Consider the following 26,835-nt stretch of genomic DNA (forward strand, 5'->3'; position numbering starts at 1 on the left):
GATCTCAGTAGAGGAGCTCTGACTCCCCCCTTGCTGTAAGTCAACACCAGCACATGTACAGCAGGAACATCAAATCCAGGATGAGAAACCATGCACTGTAAGACCAGATACTATAAGTTGAGTTTACTTAAAAAATTTGAGGAAACCGGTTGCCTTAAAAATTTAAGTAATGAGTAATGAAAACTTGAGTGTATTAAACTTAAATGCTTGATTTGAATGGAATTGCTATTTTAAGTACAACACACTAAATGCCAAGTTAATTTAACTTAAAATTTGTTGCAATTTGTTTCTGGTATTATTTGTTATAGGTATTATTTGTGCGAATGTGGTATACGACATTTTGTTCATGCTTTCTTATATTCTTCATTTCATAGGTCTTATGTATCTCATTGTTGTGTTTTTTTTTTTTTTTTTGGTTTATTTTTTTTTCTCTCTCTTCTGCCCAGTTTACTCAGTTCTGGTTGTAGTTATTGTCACCATTATAATTGTCTCCATGGTTGTTGCTGTTTGTATTGTTGATACTTTCTTGTGAGGGTCTTCTCCACCTTCTTCTCTCTTGTTCTCTCCCCTTCTTCTACCCCCCACCCCCCATGTCAGGTCCGGCATCAAAATGTGGTTCAACAAAACTCATAATAAACACAGTAGAATATCAAAGGGCGCTTCATATACTTTATGAAGTTACCCTTGGCAAAGCAAATTTGTTTAGCACCAAAAGGAACCAGACTACCATTCTGCTGTTAGAACGCTGGACAAGTAGGAAAAAAAAAAGAGTAGTGTGAGATACTCCCTGGTAGAATGTCCAAATAAAAGAGGATACACAAGCAAAGGTGTTACAAAAATGGGCAATGATGACTGGGAGTACAGTTGGTGTCGGCTGCTGCCTTATCGGTACAGACAGCTGCCTGTCAGCCAGCTGAGCCCATAAAGAGAAAAAAAAAAAATTGTTGCAATGTCAATTGCTATGTTTAATCATTAGACTTAAAATCGTCAGTTCATTGTATTAATTTCTAGTGATGTGACAGTCATGAACGAATCGTATCTTTTGAACGGCTCTTTGAAATGAACAATGAGAACCGGGTCTTTGTAAAGAGCCGTTCTTTTTTTTTTGTTTGTTTGTTTTTTTGTTTTTTAAGGAGGGAGTGTCCAATATCCTGTCAATTTACCAACATACTGTTCTTGCTCTGAGAATTGCACTATAGTTCTGGTATTTAATTAATTGCAGTGATTAATCACTGTTGTGTTTTGTGCAATTTTTTCCATATGTTTACACACATTTATTGTTCTTGTTTTGAGGAGAATAAAATGTTATTTCATAAGAAAATGTTTTATTTTCTTCTTCAGTTTTAGGCTACAGACTAGTCCACATAATGTACTGTGAAGTTTTTGGTCAAATTCCAGCATTTGCCTAATGTCACCTCTCATGTCATGGATTTAGCCCACACATTTGAACTAACTAGTCTTTTTTACGGTAAGATAATATTTACTGCCGCGCCAATTAAACACCTTTAAAATGTAATGTCAATCATCACATGTAGCCTATTTAGTCATTAAAACATTGGTGTTTCAAAATAATGCAAAAAACATAAAAGAGCCAGTCTTTTGAACGGCTCTTTTCAGTGAACGGCTCCTGATTGAACGGCTCCCTTCAAAGAGCCAAAAGTCCCATCACTAGGATTGAGTTCTTGTACTCAATTCCATGTTGATTTAAATTAAAATCTACTGTGACATAAACTGCTTTGTGTAGTTATTCAACTTATTATATTATAGTGTGGTCAGAAATTAAACATCAAAGTTACTCAGTGTATTTTGCTTGATTTGGAAGTACTTCTAACTTGGTAAGGGATCAAGATTTACATTAAATTAAATGTTTACAGCTGAACAGTAAAGCCATTGTTTGGCCTATGTCTCTCACTCATGGTGCAGCTCTACAAAAATACACACAAAAGGCCAATAAACATTGCCATACACGCATTAAGTCAAAATGAACACTAACACCACAACCCCACTGAACCCCTGCACATAAGAATAACACATTTTCAACAACATGCCCAATACCCACAATGCAATGCGGAGATAAAAAGGTGTGGTCATGGCAAAAACTTAGTGATCTAAATCCATTCAACTTAAACTTTTTTATACTTGCGACTATGTCTACAAATTAGTAGAATATACTTAACATTTTATACTAATGTAATAAAACTTAAATCATCTAAGTACACTGTAATTGTTAATTTTAGTAAATACAAAGTCCGGGCTTACAGTGTGAGGAGAAAGGAGAGGAGAAACGAGGCGAGGACAATCATGGATTTTTAATCATTTCCACCTTTACTCAGATCTTTTAATCTCTATTACTCTCTGATGATTTTATGCCATGGAGAAATGAAGAAATAAACTCTCCAAAACCACAGGATTAAACAAACAAATGTTTAATGTGTAACTAAATGAGCTGGTAACAGTTTATACAAAGCCGGGACAATAAAAACCCACACTCTAATATTATATTTAACCTTTAGCTTTGATTACAGCACACATTCACCACGGCATCATTTTAATAAGCTTATGCAATGTCACAGCTTTTATTTCTGTCATTTTCATTTAGACACAACCAACTGAATTAACCACAGATCATAACATTGCCCCCACAAATATGTACTGTAGGCACTAGGCATGATGGGTAATCAGTTCATCCCTCTGGAACAGGGTGGATCTGGACCAGTGGCGGCTGCTTGTCTTTCAGACAGGGGAAGCTCATTGTCAGCTTACATCAAAAAAAATAAATAAATAAAAAATTGTGAAGTTATTTAAACATACATTCAGCCCGGCGTTCCTTTTTAAGAAAATGGTCAGTGACCTTATTGTACCAAGTAGGCGTCTTTTCCAGGGACTGGACCAGTGTCCTCTCTGCTTAGACTGTCTTGGCCCATTGTGTTGCGGGTGTAAGATTTCAGCCTTTTTAAACAACAGATGCTCCTTTCACTCCGACCTAGCTGACAGTTTGATTGATTTAACTATCTACAAAACGATATTAAACTCGAACAAGAAATGATTAAATTATATAACTGAAACAAGAAAACGCTGAAATTATGTGAAATTGAAACAAGGAAGTACAATGAGAGTGTTTTATTTACAGTGCAAGAAATGAACGAGTAATTTCGTAGTGGTTTCTCTGATTTCACAGCAGAATGTGTGACCGTATTAAACTGAACTGTGTCAGTGAAGGAGTAGATCTGAAAACAGCTGTCAATCAAACGAGATTCAGCCTTTCGACTGATCCTCCAATCAACACATGGGATTCTGGCGTCCAGCCCAGCTGAGCTCCGCCCACAGCTCCATTCACCCCCAGAGACGCCCAGCGTCCGGGGGTGGGACAGCATCGTGGCATTTATCCAATTACCGTCCAGTTTTGAGGCAACGAAAAAACTGTTCCACTCAGTCCCACTGAAGCCCAGAGACGCCCGCAGTCTACGGACAAATGCACTGAGCAGAGATCGAATGAGAAAACAGCACAACGGGAATGTATGAGAAGTGAACAACATCGTGTCCGTTGATTTGTGATAAAGCTGATTCTGAACGAACTCGTCTTTGAGATGAACGTGTTCTAACACATTTGTAGTCAATGAACTGTCAACACAACTGTACATATTTAACCATTTAATTTTCATAATTTTAGGGGAAGCCGGGCTTCCCTTGCAGTCTATGAGAAATCACCACTGATCTGGACTCATCGGATCACACGATCTTTTTCCATTGAAACACAGACCAATCTTTATGCTCTCTATCAAACTGATGATTGTTAAAAAAAATGAGCAGCTACTCACCCCATCAGCTGAAGTTAAAGAACTGCAACATATTAATTGCTGCAGTAATTATCCAATGGATGACTCTTAACTACTCGTTTGGTTAAATATACAAGTCAACATTTGCTAGGGATCAGTTTTATATTTGCACAATAATTGATGTTGTATAATATTTTGGGTGACTTCATATATTATGTGTGTACTTTGGCTAGTCATGTAAAGAAAAATGGACCAAAAGGTAAAAAAACATAAATTTTTATTGCACTTTCAGGCAAAAGGGTGATACAACCCTAGAAATTAGAGTTCACAACAATTACTCTTCCAATTTTATTTTCACTGAAACCACTCAGAATGTTTTGAAACACATACGGTGTGATGGCAATAATGTGTGTGGCCACCATCCGCATCGATAACAGACATGCACCTTCTACGCATGCTAAGGATGAGGCGGGAAATCTGGTGCAGAGGGATAAGGGTCCACTCCTCCAGAAGGGCATTTTCCAGCTCCCGTGCCGTAGTTGGAGGGTCCTGTCTGGCACGAACACAGACCTGAAGCATATCCCAAATGTGTTCAATGGGATTGAGGTCCGGAGATCCTGATCCCGGAGATCCTGATCCCGGAGATCCTGATCCCTAGCTGTGTTGACTAGTATATTTTGGCAGTAAATTAAATGCTCACTCTTTAATATTCATTGACATCTGGAGGTAAACTTGCAGACAGCAGTTACCCCAATACTCTGTACCCTTAGCCATTGAACATACAGGACCTTCATTGTAGCTATTGTCTATTTTGAGTGTCAAGGTCACATCTGTCAATCACATATTTCACCCTCCCACTTGTCTGAAAACACCTGTGATTGGACATCAGAGAGCAGATCCTCTACAGCAGGGGTGTCAAACTCATTTTAGTTCAGAGGCCACATTCAGCCCAGTGGGCCGGACCAGTAAAATAATAACAGTGGAAAAAGTACAATTCCATTATGATCAGGTTTACATCTACAAAGTTTCCTTAAACATTTGAATAACATGACCAACTTGAATTCTTAAGAAAAACAAGTGCAATTTTTACAATATTCTGCCTTGGTTTATCAGTTTATCATTTACACATGTGCATTACAATCGCACAAAACATTTAGTAACAGGCAGAATATTGGTAAAATTCCATTTACTTTTCTTAAGACATTTCCATTTGTTCATTTTTACACCAAAAAACACAAAGAGAGAATTTGGGGTTGTCATTATTTATAGGTTATTATGATAATATTTTACTGGTCTGACCCACTTGAAATCTAATTGGACTGTATGTGTCTGTATGTGGACCCTGAATGAAAATGATTTTGACACCATTGATTGTTAATATTTTCAGTGTAATTTTTGCATTTCACAGATTCATCCTGTGGGCCAGATTGAACCCTTTGGCGGGCTGGATTTGGTCCCCAGGCCGCATGTTTGACACCTGTGCTCTACAGCCTAAAAACACAGAGAAGAAGTAGATTCAGAAGCCTCATGTTCTTTAATTACAATATCGTCACCTTTCTAAAATAATTGTCCAAGTTTCATATTTTTAGGAAGCACAAAAAAATGTAACCAGAAACTGAGCATTTGATGAGTTAAGCAAAAAGGATGGAAATTATTTTAGATGATATGCTGATGATATGATGGAAGGTAATTGTGGATATTTTTTACCATGATACGATCAAGCACTGCAGCTGTAACTACTGTATGGTCCATACTCTGACATGTGATGATAATGCATGTTAATGTTGGATCCATTTCCTATAAAATGGAACAAAACAAAAAATAAGAGGATGTTCATTCTGAAATACTATAAAATAAAGATGCTGGTGTGACATAGTGGACTCATTCCAATTCTAATAATAACAATACCCCTTGCTTCCTCCTTAAATGTACACCAGTGAATATATCATTTAAATCCCACCCCCTCACTTAGGTCCAATCAAATCCCTCTAGCTCTTACAGACCACATGTATACATTAAAGTACACATACTGTATGTTCACCTCATATTAACGAACATATTAGAACCACACTCACTCTTCTTTAATCATTCAAGCACTTATGAGTGACCATCTTTTACAGCTGATAGGCCATTAACTAACAGTTTTCCCTAAATTACTTCCTAATAACTGTTAATTAATTCTAAGTGAGGAAGTTGTTGGACATTATTTATGATTTTGATAGGCTTTGCTCAGTATGGGCTTCATAAGGTGGTAATTATTGTCTCTTAATAGCACGTTCTAAATGTTAGGTCTTCTCATAACTTATTGACAAGTAGTTTGACACTCACCAACCCACTCAGCCTCCATATTCTGAAGACTCCTCCTCTTTGTATTTGAGGTTATTGCAATTAAAATGCTTCGTTTTTATGTGATTGGCCACACTTTGAATAAGCTACATACATAGATACACAGGTTCTATTCAGTAACAGAAGAACAAAATTAACTTAATTGACCATCTTAGAGATTTTTATATTCTTCAAGGCCAAGAATGATTTTACTCCATATATAGTCACGAAAAAAAAATTATTAGACCATCAAAAGTAATCAAAAACAATGGTTATACAATCAAATACTAACTCCTGTGTGTATCATGTGACTAAAACAGACAGAAAAGAAAACACAGAATGCCTAAAAGTACTGTTTTTTGTCAGTACAATGCCATAGATACTGATGTAAGAACTGAAGTGATTTTGGTTATTATGAAGAAAAACATGGAAAATGGATAGATATCAGCTCTGAAATTAAACTGTTATGAGCTATTTTTGTTGTTATCATTATATTTGTCCAAACAAATGTACCTTTAGTTGTACCAGGCATTAAAATGAATAAGAAATTGAAGGAAAACAAGGAGTGGTCTAATAATTTTTTCCACGACTGTATATATATGAATATGTAGTGTTAGGACACTAACACATGCACCTAAATGAGAATGATACAGAGTAGATTAGCATGGTCACTTGCATAAAGATGGAATGCAATAATTGTGAAGCATTCCTAAATGGACAAAAGAAAATTATATAGAATCTGCAGGTAATACCTGATTGCAACAAATAATATGTATCTGGATTAGAGCTGCATCGATTAATCAATGAGCTGTTGACTATTACACCAATCAGCCATAACATTATGACACTGACAGGCAAAGTGGTATTAATGTTGATGATCTCATTACAATGGGGCCTGTCGGTGGGTGGAATATATTAAGCAGCAAGGGGAAGATTTAGACAAAGTTAATGTGTTTTTAAAAAAAGCAAAATTGTCAGCAGTCGGGATCTGAGTAACTTTGACGAGGGAGAAATAGTGATGGTCAAATCACTGGGTCAGAGCATCTCCACATCTTGTTGTTCATTCCTAGTGTAAAGTGGTTAGTACCTACCAAAAGTATCTAAAGAACAACAACTGGATTTCAACCAGTCGAACATCTATGGGAGTTCAACATTATTACCACCTGTCTAATATTATGCAGGTTCCCCTTCTCCCACTAAAACAGCTCTGACCTGAGGCCTAAACTCCACCAGACCTCTGAAGGTGTGCTGTGGTATCTGGACCAAGACGTTAACAGCAGATCCCTGAAGTCCTGGAGGTAGAGAAGTGGACCTGCATGGATCAGATTTATTTGTCCAACACCTCCCACAGATGATCAATTTTCCTGAGACTGGGATGTCCTTCCTTAGTCCAAGGTTCAAGGTTACTTTATTTATACCCATGGGTAGATTTGTTTGGCAGATTTGTTTTGCAGAGTGATTGCAACACATATTTTTGGTCTGTACTAACCGCTGCAGACCAGGAACAAACAACAAGACCTGCAGTTGTGGAGATGCTCTGACCAGTCATCACCGTTGCAATATGGACCCTGGTCAAAGTCTCTCAGTTCCTTTCGTTGCTCATTTTGCTTTTTCCAACATATCAGCTTCGGGGACTAAATGTTCACTTTCTGCCTGAAACGTACATTTGTTATGAAATTTTTTATTACCTCTTGTGTCAGTGGTCATAATGTTACGGCAGATCGGTGTAAAGGTAAAATCTAAATTTTCTGGTTGCAGTTTCACATCTGTGAATATTTTCTGCTTTCTTTCATCCTCCATCTGTGAGAGTAAACTGAATACATTTGTGTTGTGATAAAAAAGATATTTCAGGACATGATCTTGGACACTGGGGAAATGTTTTTTCACCATCTTCTCACATTTTATAGAACAAATAATTAAGTGATTAATCAGGAAAATTATAAGCAATGAAGAAAATGTTAATAGTTTCTTTAAGAGAGATATTTATTGTGATATGATTTAAATTTTCAGTTGTTTTGCCAAAGCCATGCATTATGTTTACAGTGTTAGAAAAGCATATTATTCAAAATCCTGCCAGTTTAAGTGGACTCACTGAATACTAGTGCCGACTCCTTAAACACATTAATAAATGCATTAATGCTAAAAAACTAACCCAGGCTGCAGCGCTCTGTGTCAAATATTGTATGTACACCTTAGAAAATGTATGCGAGTCTGTGAGGGTGAGGCAGCGTCTCAGAACGCTGCTGCAGCAGTTTTAACCTGAATAAAGAGAACACAGCCTAAAGGACTGAGCTGAAGTCTCAGACCGCCTTGAGCTTTACTGTTTTTGTAGGATTGTAAAGAGCATTCATCTTTATATCTCAGTCATTTTATTAAAATACAAGAAGAAAATGCAGGAAATACATACACAGTATTAAAACACAATAAAATCACATCTAAGTGGCTTTTATAGGTAGAAGTCAGTGTTTAGTGTGACCTCCACTTGGATTTGTTCAAGTTTAGGATCTGAAAGCTTTTTAAAGAAGCTTGTGTTTTATCATACCATATGCAAAACATCCCAGAGTCTTCTTCACATTTGGGCTGTCTTTAATTCTTTCCTCTGCCTAGATGATTCCATACAGCTTCTTTAATATTCCTTTTTTTATCTTAAATCTATTTCTGTTTTACACATATATGTTTACATATATCCTGCATATTCCAGTTGTAGACGCAGAAACGCATACATATGGTCATTATAATCTTTGTTAAAACAACAAATCTAATGGTGGCCTTAAGAATTAAGCAAGGTATTATATTTGTTCATTTTTTTTTTACACTGACTATAGGTACAGGATAGTTAGTGGTAATAATCCTGCTGTTAATTGTCCACAAATCACTAAATGACATAGGACCAGAATCTGTGATATATTATAAAGTATCTCTTACATCTATTGATTCTGTGAATAAAGTCCAAATGAAACTTAAACACTGTCTGTACTTTATTTAACCATATGACTGAAGGATTGCCAATTCGATTCCCCGGTAGAAACTGGTAGAACTGGTAGAAAAAAGTTGTTGGCTGATGTGCTCTTGAGCAATGCACTCAACCCCCCATTTGCTCCTCGGGCACTTGATATGGCAAGCCCACTGCTCCTAGTCTGCAGTGTGTGTGGTGTAGAATAGAATAGAATAGAATTGAATAGAATAGAATAGAACCGTCCTTTATTGTCATTGTAACATGTAACATGTACAATAAAATTAAGTGTCAAACAGTGCATAGTAATAATACATTCTCGTGATGGGTCAAAAGCAGAAGGTTAATTTCGGTATGTGGTGCGTGTCTATATACTGACAAATAAAGAATCTTAATCTTAATAATCCTTCAATCATAATATTCACTTGCATTATTATTTTATGTGCACTGCTTTCTTTTCATGGAATGTAATTTACACATTTCTATCTTTGATCATTTATGCGCTTTGTTCTTATTTTCCTCTGGATGTTCTTTTTGTCTTTGTAAAAGACACTGAATTGTCTTTTTGTATAAAATGCACTTTATAAATAAACATCCCTTTCCTTGGAGCCATTATTCTATGAATATTTATGCTAATTAGCCTCTAGTTATTGGTGGATATGAATCTTAATGTAAAATATTCTCTATGTTGAGCTTAAAGGGACTCACTGCTTCCTTGATAAACTGTGGAACTCCATATTTACTGATCTAAGACAGGTATTGATCTCTTAGAAAGAATTTCTCAAATGTTGGCCCGGCTTTATAAACCAGGGATGTCAAACATATGGCCTGTGGACCAAAAAAGGGCCCACCACAGATTCCAATCCAGTCTGTGGGATGAATTTGCAAAGTGCAAATTTACGCTCGCGATATTAACAGTCCAGGGTGTCAAACTCATCTTCATCTAATTTGATCTCAAGTGGGTCAGACCAGTAAAATAAAAGCTGAATAACCTATAAATATTGACATCTCCAAATTCCAAACTGCAAAATGTTACCAATATAATGCTGTTACTAAATGTGTTGTGCCTTTATAGATCCATCTGTAATGCACATTTATAAATGATACGTTAAGATATAATATTGTTAAAATTGCATGTATTTTTCTTAAGAAATTTCAGGTTGTTCAGGTTATTAATTATTTTTTGTGAAAGGAATGTTTGCAAATTTAGGCATTTTATCATTTTCATAATTTAATTTTACTTTTTTGCACTAAAACAAAGACAAAACTTTTGAGTTGTCAGTATTTATAGACTATTTTTCTATTATTTTACTGGTCTGGCCCACTTGAGATTATATGAGATAGTTATACATTTGTGTGGCATTTGCTTTTCTTTTTTGGTTGATTTATTTCCGTTTATTGGTGTATCCTGTTTAAATTCATAATTTGCCTACTTATGTTTGAAATAAAGTCTATCTATATCTAAATCTATATCTATATCTGTATTTATATCTATATCTATATTTATATTTATATCTATATCTGTATTTAATCTATATCTGTATTTATATCCATATCTATATCTGTATTTATATTTATATCTGTATTTATATCTGCATCTATATCTATATCTATATCTATATCTATATCTATATCTATATCTGCATTTATATCAGTATCTATATCTGTATTTACATCTATATCTATATCTGTATTTATATCTATATCTGTATTTATATTTATATTTATATCTGCATTTATATCTATATCTATATCCATATCTATATCTATATCTATATCTGTATTTATATTTATATTTATATTTATATCTGCATTTATATCTATAACTGTATCTATATCTATATCTATATCTATATCTATATCTATATCTATGTTTATATCTACATCTACATCTACATCTATATCTATACTGGGCTGTGTGTGGCACCTGAACTAAAATGAGTTTGACACCCCAAATAAACCACTGTAAGTTCTAAGTAATGAAATACATCAGTGGTAACTGAACTATTTTACCTCCACAGATGCGTCGTTGCAAAATGTGCAGGTGACCAGACTGACCCTGTTGTGTGACGACACGCCTGGACCAATCACCATGGACCTGACAGGTACACCGCCATTTCTGTCCATCCTTCGCCACCCTGCATATTGACTTCTCATCCTAAAACTTGTGGATGTGGATGTTCTGTGTGGGGAAAAAAAATCACTGATACACCCCAGAGCGAGTCTCCTCACACCACCAGCCTCTTTTTATGTGCAGAAACACTGCATTGGGTGTGTCTATGCCTGAAAGAGGGGAGAAGGAGAAAGACAGGATGAGAGAGAGAGAGAGAGAGAGAGAGAGAGACAGCTAAATGTTTGCTTAGTGGGCAGTATTGACATTTTCCCCCGGGTGCAGCGAAAATGTCAGGCAGGAAAAGGAGAGAGAGGTGTCTGTGAGCTGTGTGGCTGTGTGTGTTTGTGCGTGTGTGTGTGGTACATGCTAATCAGGTGGCAGCAAAGAGATTATGTCATTCCCTACAGGAGACAAAGTTGAGGAATAAAATCGATGTGTGTGTGAAGGTTCACGTACTGTTGACTCGTGTGCTGGGGTGTGTCTGACAAATGAGACGGCAAACAACTACTGTGTGTCTTTCTGTATCTATGTATGCACTGTATGTAAGTGTGTGTGTGCGTGTGCGTGTGTGTGTGTGTGCTACCTTGTGCTTGCACATTTTACTATCATTTTTCCTTGTCTGAGGATTTCCCTACCTGCAAAACTCCCAATTACCCATGTATGCTCACACAAAAACACACAAGCGCTGACTGTAAAGACTAATAGAGAAGGTCACCTGGTTGCTAGGCGATAGCAACGTCTCAAAATGCAGTCCCGTCTTCTTAAAACAGAAGGATTGAAAGTGTCTTGCAGGCGCTGTGTGTTGTTTTTGTGTGTAAAAATTTGAATATCTAATGCACTGCTTCATGCATTGTCATTTACTGAGAGTACACACAAAAAAAATCTAGTTGCTGCAAAACAATAATATTAGTCTTTTGCATATTTTCCCTGGTAGCAGCACAAAATCAGACTCATTTAAATCAGGATAATTGTGCGTGTTTGTGTGAAGAGGAAAAGAGAAACTGCAGCGTGAGAGAAAAAGATGTAGTATCATAAATCTATACACTAAGAGGAGATGTACTAATCCGTTCTGCCGGTGGATCAGGTTGCCGTCAGATAGTCCAGCCGGCACCAGACTGGATGTGAAATGGACTTTCCATTGGTGGCTGAATGCATTAGAGACCTCATTATACACTATAGGCTGTTACCAGTGCGGCATGGTGCCCTAAGTAATGTCTGGTATTTACTACTCTGCTTATGCATGTGTGTGTGTGTGTGTGTGTGTGTGTGTGTGTGGAAAAACAGGGGGATGAGATGCATTATAGGTGGAGAAAACAGAGGAGATGTTCCCTTTAACTACACATTGGACATGACCTTTCACTTGTGTGAGGTTGTTAGAGTCTCTGTCTAACTTTTAACATCATAGCTAGTCCCTGTTACACTCACTAAATGTGGAGTTTTTACAGCATTTCTTACCTTTGAGGAATACAACCTCCTCTACATTATACTATATCGGTCAGAACCTTTAATATATGGCACTGTTGATATAATGAACTAACCCTAACATGGTTGCATTTGAGTTGTTTTGGTTATTTTTTTTTTATTTCAAGCTGTTTTTTGCTTCGTATCTTTTATCAGCATCCTTCAAATATGAATGAATGAATGAATGAATGAATGTTTATTTCAGTTAAATACAAGATACAAAACACACACATATAAAAAAGACAACAAAACAAAACACCTACATATTAAAAAAGAAACAAACAAACATAAAATTAACACATTTTGTAACTGTAAATAGGACATATTATAGCTTTACTTTAACCCTTTCATGCATAGCGGTCACCACAGTGGACAGTTATTCTACAGCTGTTCTCTTGTATATTCATGGGCTTTGTTGTTTTAGTTCCATATCAGCCAATACAGCGGACACTTATGCATATGTAACTTTGCTGTTCTTGATAAACCTGATCTGCAGTAACATGTTTGAGTGTAAATCAGTTGTTATTAGAGTGTAATTATCATTTTTTCTTTAACAAAATGGTTTTTTTTTTGTATATTATCTCCATGAAATGAGTAATAACTAGTATTAGAGTATGTTTACAGGGTGGGGAAGCAAAATTTACAATGAACATTTAGTTGTTTTTTCTACGTCAATTGTTTTGAAACCAAACATATATTGATGTCATAATCATACCTAACACTATTATCCATACCTTTTCAGAAACTTTTGCCCATATGAGTAATCAGGAAAGCAAATGTCAAAGAGTGTGTGATTTGCTGAATGCACTCGTCACACCAAAGGAGATTTCAAAAATAGTTGGAGTGTCCATAAAGACTGTTTATAATGGAAAGAAGAGAATGACTCTGAGCAAAACTATTACGAGAAAGTCTGGAAGATACTATTAAAGAAGAATGGGAGAAGTTGTCACCTGAATATTTGAGGAACACTTGCACAAGTTTCAGGAAGCGTGTGAAGGCAGTTATTGAGAAAGAAGGAGGACACATAGAATAAAAATATTTTCTATTATGTCAATTTTCTTGTGGCAAATAAATTCTCATGACTTTCAATAAACTAATTGGTCATACACTGTCTTTCAATCCCTGCCTCAAAATATTGTAAATTTTGCTTCCCCACCCTGTAAATATGAGAAAACCTCAGATTAGCAGCATTAAAAGTATTTATATTTCATAGTTTTCACTGTATATCAGTAAATATATGTTTCTTTGCTTCAAAAATTCAACACATCGTATCCATTTGAGTGAATATTTTTGCAGCTCCATGAAAAATAGGTTCATAAAAAGCTGTCAATTGCATTTTTTTCATGCCTAAAGAGGAATAAAAACAGGGGGGAAAAAAATCATGATTAAGGTTCTCATAATTCATGCATGAAAGGGTTAATGGAGTGATATTTTGCTTTTTAAATGGAATTATATATTTTAAAACATTTCCCTGTGGTCTACATAAACTGTAAATGCTCTGCTTGGGTCTGAATTCTACATTAATTCAACTCCACAGGTCCATCTTCCACCCTATTTTTGAGTGATGACACCAGAAAGGTGGTTTTGAGCGCTGGCCCTTTAAATGCAAATGAGCCACTTCATGCCCCGCCCCCTTCAGGTTGTTGACCATGACCATGACCATGTCTTGTTCAGCCACTTGTGTTCGTTAATACAACTAACAACTGAACATTTAAGGTGATTGACCAGAAGTTTGGACATATTTTCAGTTTTTACTACAACCACTGCTGCTGACAAACAGTTATGGCGTACTATGAGAAATGTTCATCAGAAGTCTTGACCTTACATGTGCAAATGACATAACATAACTAGTTATAGACGTAACAAATTAAGCAGGAATTAAAACAGGTCGTATAAATCCACTCGGTTTTTGCCAGAATGGATATAAAGACAGCTTTGCAGCACCTGGAGGGTTCAAATTCAAACTGTTTAAACTATTAGGGTCAAAATACATAAATAAATGTACCAAAGACTAATAAAAGTGGGTTTAGCAAAATATGACCCCTTTAAGTCTGCATTTCTCAAACTTGGGGTTATGGAGCAATATGGGTTGTGGATCTATTTTTTACTGGGTTATCAATTATTACCTCCGCCAAGGAGGTTATGTTTTTGCCAGGGTTCGTTTGTTTGTCTGTCTGTCTGTTTTTGTTTGTCCGTTAGTGTGCAACATAACTCAAAAAGTTATGGACAGATTTTGATGAAATTTTCAGGGTTTGTTGGAAATGGGATAAGGAAGAAATGATTAAATTTTGGTGGTGATCGGGGGTGGGGGGGCCCATTTCCAACAAACCCTGAAAATTTCATCAAAATCTGTCCATAACTTTTTGAGTTATGTTGCACACTAACGGACAGACAAACAGACAGACAAACAAACAAACAAACCCTGGCAAAAACATAACCTCCTTGGCGTGGGGGGGCCCACGGGGGGGGGCCACTGATCAGCCTTGGCGGAGGTCTGCGCTCTCCGAGTGCTTCTAGTTGTAAAAAGTAAATGTTTGTAACAAAATAGTCCTTGAATTTAAAAACAAACAAAAAAAACATTTACAGATGAACTGCTTCTGTCTTCTGTATCTGGGACACACAGGAACAGGGACCTCATGGTGCATTCAGTTGCACCTTGGAAACTCTAAAATCTATAGCTGTAAATGGCTCTAAAGGATGTGAAAAACAGATTTAAGTTTGTGTTGTTTTGTTTTTTTTCTCTGTTATTTTCAAAGGAAAATAACAGAGAAATGGCCCCAAACCTGTCATCATCATTTTTTTGTTCTTTCACTTTCACTCACACTAGTGTATGAATGCTTATGAATGTTTGGTGGTGGTCGGAGGGGCCATTGGTGTGAATTGGCAGCCATGCTTCTGTCAGTCTGCCCCAGGGCAGCTGTGGCTACATATGTAGTTTACCACCACCAGAGGGAGAATGTGAGAGCAAATGAATAATGGGTCAGTAATGTAAAGCACTTTGAGCGACCAAAAAAGCTATAGAAATCTAATCCATTATTATTATTATTTCACTCTTTAAAGATAAGATGCTAATCTTTTCAAACCATCAAACAATGGAACCAGCTGCTGGACAGTCTGAAGTTGTCTATTGATCTGAATAGTTATTAAAAAACAAAAAAAAAAAAAACATGTCCTCTGTTCCCAACTGTGCCAACATGAAATGCACTGACATGTTTTTAATATAGAGTAGTGTCATATATTCGCTGGTAAATATTTTTAACCCTGTAAAGCCTGAACTATTAAATCAGTGACAGAAAATTCCACTTCTTTGAAACTGGAGCCTTTATTGGTCCTTCTGAAGAACCCCCCAATTGTTTTTTTCAAATATCAATTGCCATTTTAGAGTTTCAATTTTGTATCATATTTGATACATTGGGTCTCAATGCTCAAATATTCTAATTGTTGAACAAACAAAAACATAATATAGCACAAACATGTCTAACACATTGGCAAAGTTCTGCCTCCTTCCTCATTAATGACAGTCTTGTAGTGTCACTGGAAAGGCCTCTGGTGAACGAATTCCTCCCCCCTGTTGTATTATCTGTGTATTGCATGTATTTCATGGTATACATCAGGTTTTTCATGAAAAAAATATCACGTTGATCATGTAGAGGGTTTCAAAACTCAAGTATCAAGTATGACATGTTTGGCATTATAGGGTTAATGTATGTTTAATGGTTGATGAATTAACAGAAAATGACTTGTTAAGTATGACTTTAAAACCTGCGTTTTTAGGAATGAAATATGATTAAATTCCTTTTTTTTTAAAAAAACATGTGAAATTTATGAAATTGAAATGAATATATACATTTTTAACTATTGTAATTATGAGCTAAGCTTAGTCTTGTATTGCATGTCACATAAATGTTCTATATTGAGTGCACACCTGCCTGAGGACATCAGATGGAAAGTAGCTTTTAGTTAACTCTGGTGCAAAGCATCTCTTCTCTTTGAGATTAATGTATTTGTACATTGTCCCTGACAAATAAACAAGAAACTAAACTACAATTTTAACAATATCCTATTCATTTCTATGTTTCCACGATTTTAAAAGCTGTGATGAAAAAGGATCCTGTGAGTCAAAATAATGACTTAATATCTTAAAATAATTACTAGCATTCTTTATATAATACAACACTATCTCCAGATTCATTCAAGTCTGATTATTAGTGTGATATACTTTTATAATAAAACACATTTTATATAGACTCCATCTTAAATTCATGGTTTGTTGTGCTCCTTAATAGTAGTTAATAAATGCAGATGTTACAATGATGATGTATTATGAACATTTGCCTCTTGGGGAACAATAATTGTGTGTTTTTGGTGTTAAACTTCTCATTTCTCTCTCTTTATTATTCAACTTCTTTTTGCTGCTGTTGTTCAGATCACTGGCCCAAACATTTATGAAGTGAAACATGAAAAAGGTTGTTTGTCTGGCTGAGCCGGCAGCACAGAAACAACATTTAATATGCTTCTGTTTAGCTCCACAAAGAAATCCAGAGACAGGGAATCATTTCCAATAAGGCCTGTCATACAGAATAACATAAGCACAGAGATGTGACCTAGTTTGATTATGGTATAGGCTATACTCCTCTACAGATGTCGCCTGGAATAACTACTGCCACTTAATTCTTTTACTCACAAAATAATAACATTCTGATATATTCAGCAGAAATCTTATCATTATTTAAGTGGGTATAATCCAAAATAATAACATATCATCATATAACACACACTAGAGGATGATGTACGTTGTGCCACTGCAGGTTGTTGGTCTGCTCTGAGTTCACACCACATAAGGAAATATCCCTGGATACAGCTGTTCACTGCTTTGATGCCCTAAATGCAAGGACGGGCTTTGTTAAACTTTTATGTTCCCATTTTGCTGAGCACGCACACGGCCACACATTCATTCAGTCAAACACACTCCCTTCACTCTCAGCATCTAATCTTTACCACACGCATATATGATTTCCTAACATTTACTCAGCAGGGCGTCTATATAATTTGCAGAGGGATATTTTCAAAGTGAGCAGAGGGTGAAACGCAAACATGAGAACAAATCCAGAAAAGATGGACCTCTCTGTTATGTCTTCTGACAATGAAACAGGAAGCAGAGGAAGAGGAAGAGGGGGAGGGGAGGAAGAGGAGGATGAATGTCGTGATTGCAGGACAATTTAAAATCTGTTTTATATCTTAATGTAATAAAGACCATCTCCAAGGTAACCTACTGAACATTTATCATGCAATAATCTTTCTGATTAGTTTTTACTATTAGGTCGAATCATCGTAAAACTGAACTTGTTCCAGTAATTATCTCAGCTCTCTATCATCTTTCTGCTGCAGATTTACTTCCATATTCTAATAAAATTATTAAAGAAATATTTAGATAAGTGATAACACACAAATGTAATGTACTGTATCCACATACACTGAATTTGAAAACAGTGGAATACACAGTATGAACAATATGATGAGAAAATATGTACAAACTTTACTTGAAGCCTATTAGATTTTTCATATATTGACATGTGTTTATCCAATACAAAATATATTCTACTATGGTTATTTCATAGATGTCATTAATTTATATCTTCATATCCAGACAATGTGTAAATGCACCTGCCTTCCAGCAGGATTTTATGAATACTATGGGACCAGTTTTCATGAGAGTTAGTGGACGCTTCGGCCATGAGTCACTGACAAACCCTTCAATTTTGGAACAGATTCTTAACCCATAAAGACACAGTGTTGCTTTTGTGGTAGTTCCCAAATTATTTTTTCTCTCTTTTTAACCCTTTTTAAGTAATTCATAACCATTTATTATAATATCATTCTCTGAATTTTGCATTTTTCCATGAAAATCATGTATTTTCTTATATTTAATTTACTGATCATGTAGATGTTCAAAAAAGCTCAGAATAAATTTAGATTATTACATTAAAAACAGAGATAACTAAAGAAAGAGTGACTTTTTTAGCTAAGATATCAAACTGAACGTAAAAATAAGTGTATACAACCACTGTCATTCCTTTTGGTGGCAACTTCTAAATTAAATTTTCTCCACGTCTACCCTTCGTATACAATTTATCATCATTTCACAGAATGTTGTTCTCTACATTTAGCATTTTTCAGTGAAAATTGGGTATTCTGTGATATTCAATTTTCAGATCATGCTGATGTAGATCACAGGTGTCAAACATGTGGCTCGGGGGCCAAATCCAAAGGGTCCAGTCTGGCCCTTGGGATGAATTTGAGAAATGCAAAAATTACACTACGATATTAACAATCCTTTTAGTTCAGATTCCACATTCAGACCAATTCAGTCTCCAGTGGGCCGGACCAGTAAAATACTATCATAATAACATATAAATAATGACAACTCCAAATTTTTCTCTTTGTAAATGTAAATACTTTTTATATATTTACACAAAAACAAAGTATAATTTTGCAAAAAATGTGAATAACCTGAACAAATATGAACAAGCTGAAATGTCTTAGAGAAGTACAATTTTATCAAGATCCTGTTTGTTACTAAATGTTCTGTGTATTTATAGATCCACTGTGATCTATAAGTTATAATGTATATGTGTAAATGATCAACTGAAAATTATACTTATTTTTTCAGTTGATAATATTATTCACATCTTTTGAAAGGATAGTTTGTAGATGTAAACCTTTTCATAATATAAATTAACTTTTTTCACTCTAAAACAGAGAAAAGTTTGGAGTTGACATTATTTATTTATTATTATGTTATTATTTTACTGGTTCGGCCCACTTCAGATCAAATTTTGCCGAATGTGACCCCTGAACTAAAATGAGTTTGACACCCCTGATGTACATAAAAGGTCAGTGTAAACTAGATGGTTATTATATCAAAACAACTAAGACTGAAGAAAAAGGGAATTTTTCAGCAAAATATATTGTTACTTGACCATAAAAATAAGTGTCTATGACCACAGTGTTGAACTCCATGGGTTTTACTGATGAATTGTCCCATAAGGACCCAGTGTTACATTTGTGGCAGTTCCCAAATGAATTTTTCTCTGTATTTAACTGTCATTAACCCTTTCATGCATGAATTATGAGAGCCTTTGTCAAGATTTTTTTCTTGAGTGTTTTTATTCTTCCTTATGCATGAAAAAAAAAAATTGCGATTAAGTTTTTTTTTTTTTTCATGTAGTTACAAAAATGTCCATGCATTTAATTTTTGAAGTAAAGAAACGTGTTTAAAACCCAATATCAGAAAGTGAGATAAAAACAATGAAGTAAAAACATTTTAATGCTGCTAATCTGATATTTTCTCACATTTTAACATATTCTAATGCTAGTTATTACTCACTTCATGTAGATAATATGCAAAAAAAAACCAAAAAAAAAAAAACAACCCTTTTTGTCTTACAAATAACAGTTGATTTACACTCAAATATGTTAGTGTAGATCAGGTTTATCTAGAACAGCAAAGTTACAGTAATGGTCTGAATGTTAGTGGATGAGATGATGCATAAGTGTCCACTGTGTTGGCTGATATGGAACTAAAATAACAAAAACCCATGAATTTACAAGAAAACAGCTGGAGAATAACTGTCCACTGTGGTGACCACTATGCATGAAAGGGTTAAGTAATTTATCACCATTTATTGTAATATATCTTCTGTATTTTGTGGGGGTTTTTTCAGTAAATATCAGGTATTTTCCTACATTTAATTTACTAATCATGCAGATGTTCATAAGTAAAGAGTAAAGTTGAGGATTATTATATAAAAAATTAAGTAAACTGAAGAAAAGGTGTCTTTTTCTGTAAAATCTATCATTAACTGAACATAAACCCAGTGTGTCCATCCACTGTCATTGATCCAACTGCATGGGTTTTACTGGCGAATCAACGTTATAGAAGATGACAGTGTTTCCATGTTCACTACGGAGCCTCTGAACGTCCAAATGGGTCATATCTGATGACCATGAAAGGATGACAAACTGTATTTTACACCAATTATTTGCATGGATTAGTGGATCAGCAGGGATTAAACAGTTCATATCAGTAGTTGGTTTTGGTAGATGGTAGTTGTTTGGGTCTTTATGGGTTAATTTTACAAAAGATGCCAATAAGTCCACGTTCACTATGGAGTCTCTGAATGTCCAAATGGGTCATATCTGATAAGCAGGAAAGCTGAGAAATTGCATTTTAAATGAATTATTTCAACAAATTGATAGGTTTAGTGGTTCAAAATATATTAAACATTTTAGTTTACTTATTTATTTATTTATTTCTCATTTTTTTATGGGCTCAGCTGGCTGACAGGCAGCTGTCTGTACCGGTAAGGCAGCAGCCGACACCAACTGTACTCCCAGTCATCATTGCCCATTTTTCTGACACCTTTGCTTGTGTATCCTCTTTTATTTGGACATTTTACCAGGGAGTATCTCACTACTTTTTTTTTTTTTTTCCTACTTGTCGTCCAGCGTCCCAACAGCAGAATGGTAGTCTGGTTCCTTTTGATGCTGAATAAATTTGCTTTTCCAAGGGCAACTTCACAAAGCACACGAAGCGCCCTTCGATATTCCACTGTGTCTTCTATGAGTTCTGCTGAACCACACTTCGATGCCGGACCCGACATGGGGGTGGGGGTAGAAGAAGGGGAGAGAACAAGAGAGAAGAAGGTGGCGAAGACCCTCACAAGAAAGTACCAACAATACAAACAGTAACAACCATGGAGACAATTATAATGGTACCAATAACTACAACCAGAACTGAGTAAACTGGACAGAAGAGAGAAAAAAAACAAAACAAACAAAACTACAAAAAAAATAAAAAAATAAAAAAATTAAATATATTAAACATTTTAGATCAGTAGATGATTTTAGTTGCCGGTGGTTGTTTGGGTCTTCGAGGGTTAAAATTGTAAGGATGATTATATTGTTTTTCTTTTTTTTTTTTTTTTTTTTTTTTTTTTTTAAATATGGAGAACCCCAGGCTAATTTAGAGTATAAAACATTAACAATCTAATGAGAATGACAGACAAAAAAGGAGGAAAATATGTCATAAATTACGATTTGTTTGTGGAACAGGAGATGCGGACGTCTATTTATCCTTGTAGCTGATTTTAAAGGCACTTAAACTAACCTTAATCCAACCTTACCTATAAATCTTGTCATGTTGATTATACCCTGTTACCTTCACATTGGTTTCTGACATTTATTATCTGACAGTGAAAGTAAACTGCCTTAACATGTCTACGCTGCGTGCATTCTTGCGTGAGTGCATATTACATGTGTGTTTCTGAGTGTGTGTCTGAGGAGAACAGGTAGGCAGCTCTCCACACTGACCTATTTTCTCAGTCAGACGCTCCCGAGGGGGGGGGGCCCACATCTTTTCTCTCCTCTCTATCTCCTGGGACGAGAGAATGGAACAGAATCAGAATCAGGGGGGAAGAAGAGGTAGACAAGAGTTATATATCATGATTCCTAGAGGGAGAAACAGAAAGTGAAGAAGAACCAGGCAAAAAAAAAAAAAAAAAACCTCCAAAATGTCAGTTACAGGGGAACATCTTTATTAACTCAGTGACATACATTTTTGATTGTATCTAATAGGGGTTTTTGAAGTGTTTTGTGTGCTTGGAAAAGCTCTGAGCCCACAGGGGAAAGATGTAGATTCTCAATTAAAGCGAGAACATGACAGTGAACATAAGCAGAGTTGGGAGCTCTTTTTGCAGAAACACTGATATGAGTTATGGTTTACTTAAAATGGCCTAATGTGCAAAAAGCACATGTGTTCCTATAGCCGGTGGGAATCAGACGTCCATCTCTGCTGTGTTTACATGCGTGTCTTATCTGCAGGTCACTTCCTTCCCTTGCCCGTCTGTCTTCTGCCTCTCTTCCTCTATCTCAACACATCACCACTGTCTGCTTTTATTCACCCTATCCCGCTATCTCCCCTTCATCTCCTCCTTCCTCCGTCCATTAGGAAGCACTCAGGGCTGATGCTCGGGTTTAAATTGAGATATAAAGTGATTAGGTAGTGAATGCATTTCTGATTGCTGTGGTTTTACAACGGCCCGGGATGCTTCTCCGCCCTTCAGGATGAACCCATTTCACCCACAGTGCAACAGAGACAGTTATGTCAAACAAAGAAGCAGCTCTGGTTTTTAGCAGTAACTCTAGAAAACACTACTGGTCTCAGTGTCTGAACGCAGAAGGCTGATCACTGTTAAGTATGATTTACATTAATAGTTTTTCTAAATGTTTGTTTTTATATAGTTACTATGCAAAGTTCTCAGAAAATATGCAGCAAATACTATATTAACCCTTTCATGCACACTGGTCACTACTGTAGACAGCTATTCTACAGCTGTTCTCTTGTATATTCATGGATTTTGTTCTTCTTTTCGTTGTTGTTTTTTTGTTTTTTTTTGTTTTTTACACAGATCTTTATTGAAGTTTTAAGACACTACATATCGTTTCTGACATGAATTAGTAACTTTATGTAGATCTCTCCTGAACATAAACCTCCAGAATCACAAGTCCTTCCCATACTTTTCACACAATTTATCAGTAAATACATGTTTCTGTGCGTCAAAAATTAAACGTGTGGTGTCCAGCTGAGTGAACATTTTTGCAACTTCATGAAAAATAGGTTCATAAGAATTTTTTTTTTTCATTATTAGTTTTTTTTAATGTATTTTTTAAATTTTTAAAAATTATTTTAATTTTATTCTATTTTTTTTATTTATTTTTCAGAAGAAAATTTTCAATCGCATTGTTTTTTTAATGCCTAAAGAGGAATAAAAACACTCAGGAAAAAAATTTGATTAAGGTTCTCATAATTTGTGCATGAAAGGGTTAAACACTAACAAGACATGATATTTTTGTTTTTACTGATGCTCTATTACAGTTGTGGAAGATAATTATGTGCATTTACTCATGATACCAATCCTCAGACATAGACTTACACAGGGTTCCCACATGGTCTTAAAAAGTCTTAAAAGTCTTGAATTTACAAATCTGCATTTAATACCTTAAAGGGTCTTTAAAATGTGTTCAATTTTATATGGTAGGTCTTAAGTTATGCTGCCATAAACTTTTTTGTTCTGTTGTTACTCTGCCCCACGAAGGGGAGGCAGAGGGTATTGTTTTTGGTTTGGTTTGTTTCTTTGTTTGTTAGCACTTTAGCAGCAAAACTATTGGTTGAATTCAAACCAAATTGAGTTTATAGATTGCCAGTGACCCAGAATAGATGTGGTTACATTTTGGGAAAAGTAAGTTTTTTTTATGAATTTTTAAAATCTTTTTTTTCCCCAATTATTTATAATGGCTGAAATGTGTCTGTGCTGTATATGTTTATGCTGACATCAGCACACACAGATGACATCAGCTAGATCGATGCCAAAATAAGCTTCAATATGTGCGAGGGGTGGGGTTTGTTGTACCTGGCACCACTTGTTTTAGCCCAGTGACTTAGCTGAATGTTTGTGCACTTTTGGAAACAAATTTGATATTTGGCACAGTTATACATATGGCCACTGCGAATCATTCTGGATATGAAAACACCTTGACACCCCCCCCTGGTGGCAGGTGGCACCACCTACATATACAAAATTGCCCCTAGTGGCCAGTAGGAATGTCGTACAGACATGAAACAGATGCCAAAATGTTGGTCTCATCGAGCCCGACAAATCATACATTTACACCCATGAGCTAACTCCAACAGGAAGTTGGCAATCTGCCTCTGAATGTATTCTAAAATCAAATAATAAACAAGACAAGACTCTTTCCACCATCACTGCTTATTCATTTCAAACCTTTATGACACACTTTATATGTTCAGGAGACTCTCCGCTTTCCTCTAGTCCAAGAATTTTTGAGATAGGATGTACGGTTATGGATTAATCGCAGGAAAGCAGAGAGTCTCCTGAACATTTTAATATATAAAATGTGACATTAAAGTTTGAAATGAATAAGCAGTGATGATGAAAAGAGTCTTATCTTGTTAATTCTTTGATTTTGGAATACATTCAGGGGCAGATTGCCAACTTCCTGTTGGAGTTAGCTCATGGGTGTAAATGTATGATTTGTCGGGCTCGATGACACCAACATTTTGGCATTTGTTTCATGTCTGTACGACATTCCTACTGGCCACTAGGGGCAATTTTGTATATGTAGGTGGTGCCACCTGCCACCAGGGGGAGCTGTCGAGGTGTTTCCATATCCAGAATGATTCGCAATGGTCATATGTATAACTGTGCCAAATATCAAATTTGTTTCCAAAAGTGCACAAACATGGCCAAATTTGGAGCTAAGCCACTGGGCTATTTATAAATGTGTCTAGGAAATGTCCAAGCTGAAAACAAAGTAATGTTAGTCTACTCAGTTCCACCTGTTCCAACCTGACAATTTATATTGAAATTCGGAACTAATTATAGCAAATCTCACAGCCCCCAGTGAGAAATGACCACATGACATTTAGCCTAACACACGTGCAGCCGTTAGTCAAGCGCACATCGCTTGAGAAGCTGACTTTGGGAACTTTAAGGGATGGTTCACAAGCTAAAAGTAAGTGGCTGAGGAGTCATATATATTGAAGTGTCATTCAGTGTTGTAAAAGGCATGATGTAAAGAGAAACATTAGCACTAGAACTAAAGTGATTAGATAAGCAACAAAATATCCAACACTGTAACAAATATTGAACAAAATAATCAATAAAGTGTTGAATAATTAATAAAATAAGCAAAAAAATTGACAAAACTGAAAGATGTAATCAATGAAATGAACAAAAAAGCAAACAAAAGAATCAACAAAATGTACAAAAATGAACAAAATATTCAATAAAATAAAGAAAAATGAAGAAAATAAGCAAGAAACAGACAAGTCTAAAAGATGCAATCTAGATAATGAACAAAAATTTAAAAAAATAAAATGAACAAAAATGAGCAAAATAATAAATTGATGAACAATTAACAAAATATGCTACAAAACAGACAACGCTGAAGGATGTAATCAACAAAATGAACAGAGATGAGCAAAATAATCAGTACATGAACACAAATGAAAAAATGAATTGACAAAATGAACAAAAACTTACAAAATAATCAACACAACAAACAACCCGAAAAAAAAAAAAAAAAAAAACGTGGAAAAAAAAAAAAAAAAACCTGACAAAATAGGCAAAAATACAGAAACTAATCTCATGGTTTGAACCTTTTGGAATCAGATCAGTGTTGTAAAGTGTGTCGTTTCAAAACACATGGTTTAAATTTGTGACACATGGATGTGACTTTTGTTGAGCTCATGTATGGGTCTAAATAATATGGGACACGGTCTCAGTATGTGGGATGTGGGCATGAGGTGTAAAACCACTGTGGACTCCAATCCAAAGGGGGTCACCTGGCCTCTCCAGTCCCTCTCCATAAAACTCTATATAAATTATAAAGTTCACACCAGCTCCTTCTTCTGCAGCTCCAGTTGTAACACACTGCTCTCATTCTGGAGCTTCAGCATCAATAATCCAGGGACCAAACCGTTTCTTTTACTCCAACACTACCACTACAGTGTGCTGCTGGTACCTCTGTCCTTTTCATGCATTATTTTTCCTTGTAATGGAGTCTACCCACTGAACTCTTCTACATGCTGTTTTTCAGTACTGATTTTTTTTTTTTTTTTTTTAATGTAAACCAGCTGCAGTGAGTCACATCATGAGTCATTATACATGTATTCATCCCTGTGTGCAGGATGCTGATGTAGCAGGTAACGTCCACAGTGTCACAGTAACCTTGAGTGTCATCTTTTTGTTGTCTGTGCAGGAGATCTCGCTGCCCTGAAGAAGAAGAGCTTCACCTTAAAGGAGGGAGTGCAATACAGAACAAAGATACACTTCAAGGTAAAATAAAAGTACCCACTCATGTTTGTAGATTAGAAATGGATGAGATGGATGGACTGAAGAGAATAACATATGACCAGGTATTTACAGTAAGTAATGAACAGGAGCTGAGTAAGCCACTGTGTAGAATACGCTCCAACCACACCATTAAACATGACCATTATCATATTTAATGAGTCTTTTAGGCTCCATTTGATCTTACATTCCCAGTAATCATTATTGGTGCATGTTTCCCTCCTCCGATGGCTTTATTTTTGATCAAATCTGAAATGAAACCAGTCAGTAAGT

General features: G+C 35.7%; 1 protein-coding gene, 1 long non-coding RNA gene and 1 other non-coding gene across 3 annotated transcripts in view; 2 read left to right on the forward strand and 1 right to left on the reverse strand.

Moving 5' to 3' along the window:
* Positions 1 to 26,835, forward strand: part of arhgdig (Rho GDP dissociation inhibitor (GDI) gamma) — a 66,662-nt gene that overhangs the window by 26,997 nt on the left and 12,830 nt on the right. The window contains exons 3-4 of the mRNA XM_030142024.1: positions 11,076 to 11,159; positions 26,471 to 26,547. Coding sequence (XP_029997884.1) covers positions 11,076 to 11,159; positions 26,471 to 26,547 — 161 coding nt within the window. The remainder of the gene's footprint in view (positions 1 to 11,075; positions 11,160 to 26,470; positions 26,548 to 26,835) is intronic.
* Positions 278 to 21,219, reverse strand: LOC115424650 (uncharacterized). Its single transcript, XR_003936117.1, has 3 exons — positions 21,103 to 21,219; positions 10,348 to 10,354; positions 278 to 289 (listed from the first exon to the last, which is right to left on the reverse strand). It is a non-coding gene; the product is annotated as an uncharacterized LOC115424650 (long non-coding RNA).
* LOC115425042 (U6 spliceosomal RNA) lies at positions 6,712 to 6,819 on the forward strand. Its single transcript, XR_003936174.1, has one exon. It is a non-coding gene; the product is annotated as a U6 spliceosomal RNA (small nuclear RNA).

Source organism: Sphaeramia orbicularis, chromosome 8 (assembly GCF_902148855.1).
Source record: "Sphaeramia orbicularis chromosome 8, fSphaOr1.1, whole genome shotgun sequence".
In the NCBI taxonomy this organism is placed as follows: domain Eukaryota; kingdom Metazoa; phylum Chordata; class Actinopteri; order Kurtiformes; family Apogonidae; genus Sphaeramia; species Sphaeramia orbicularis.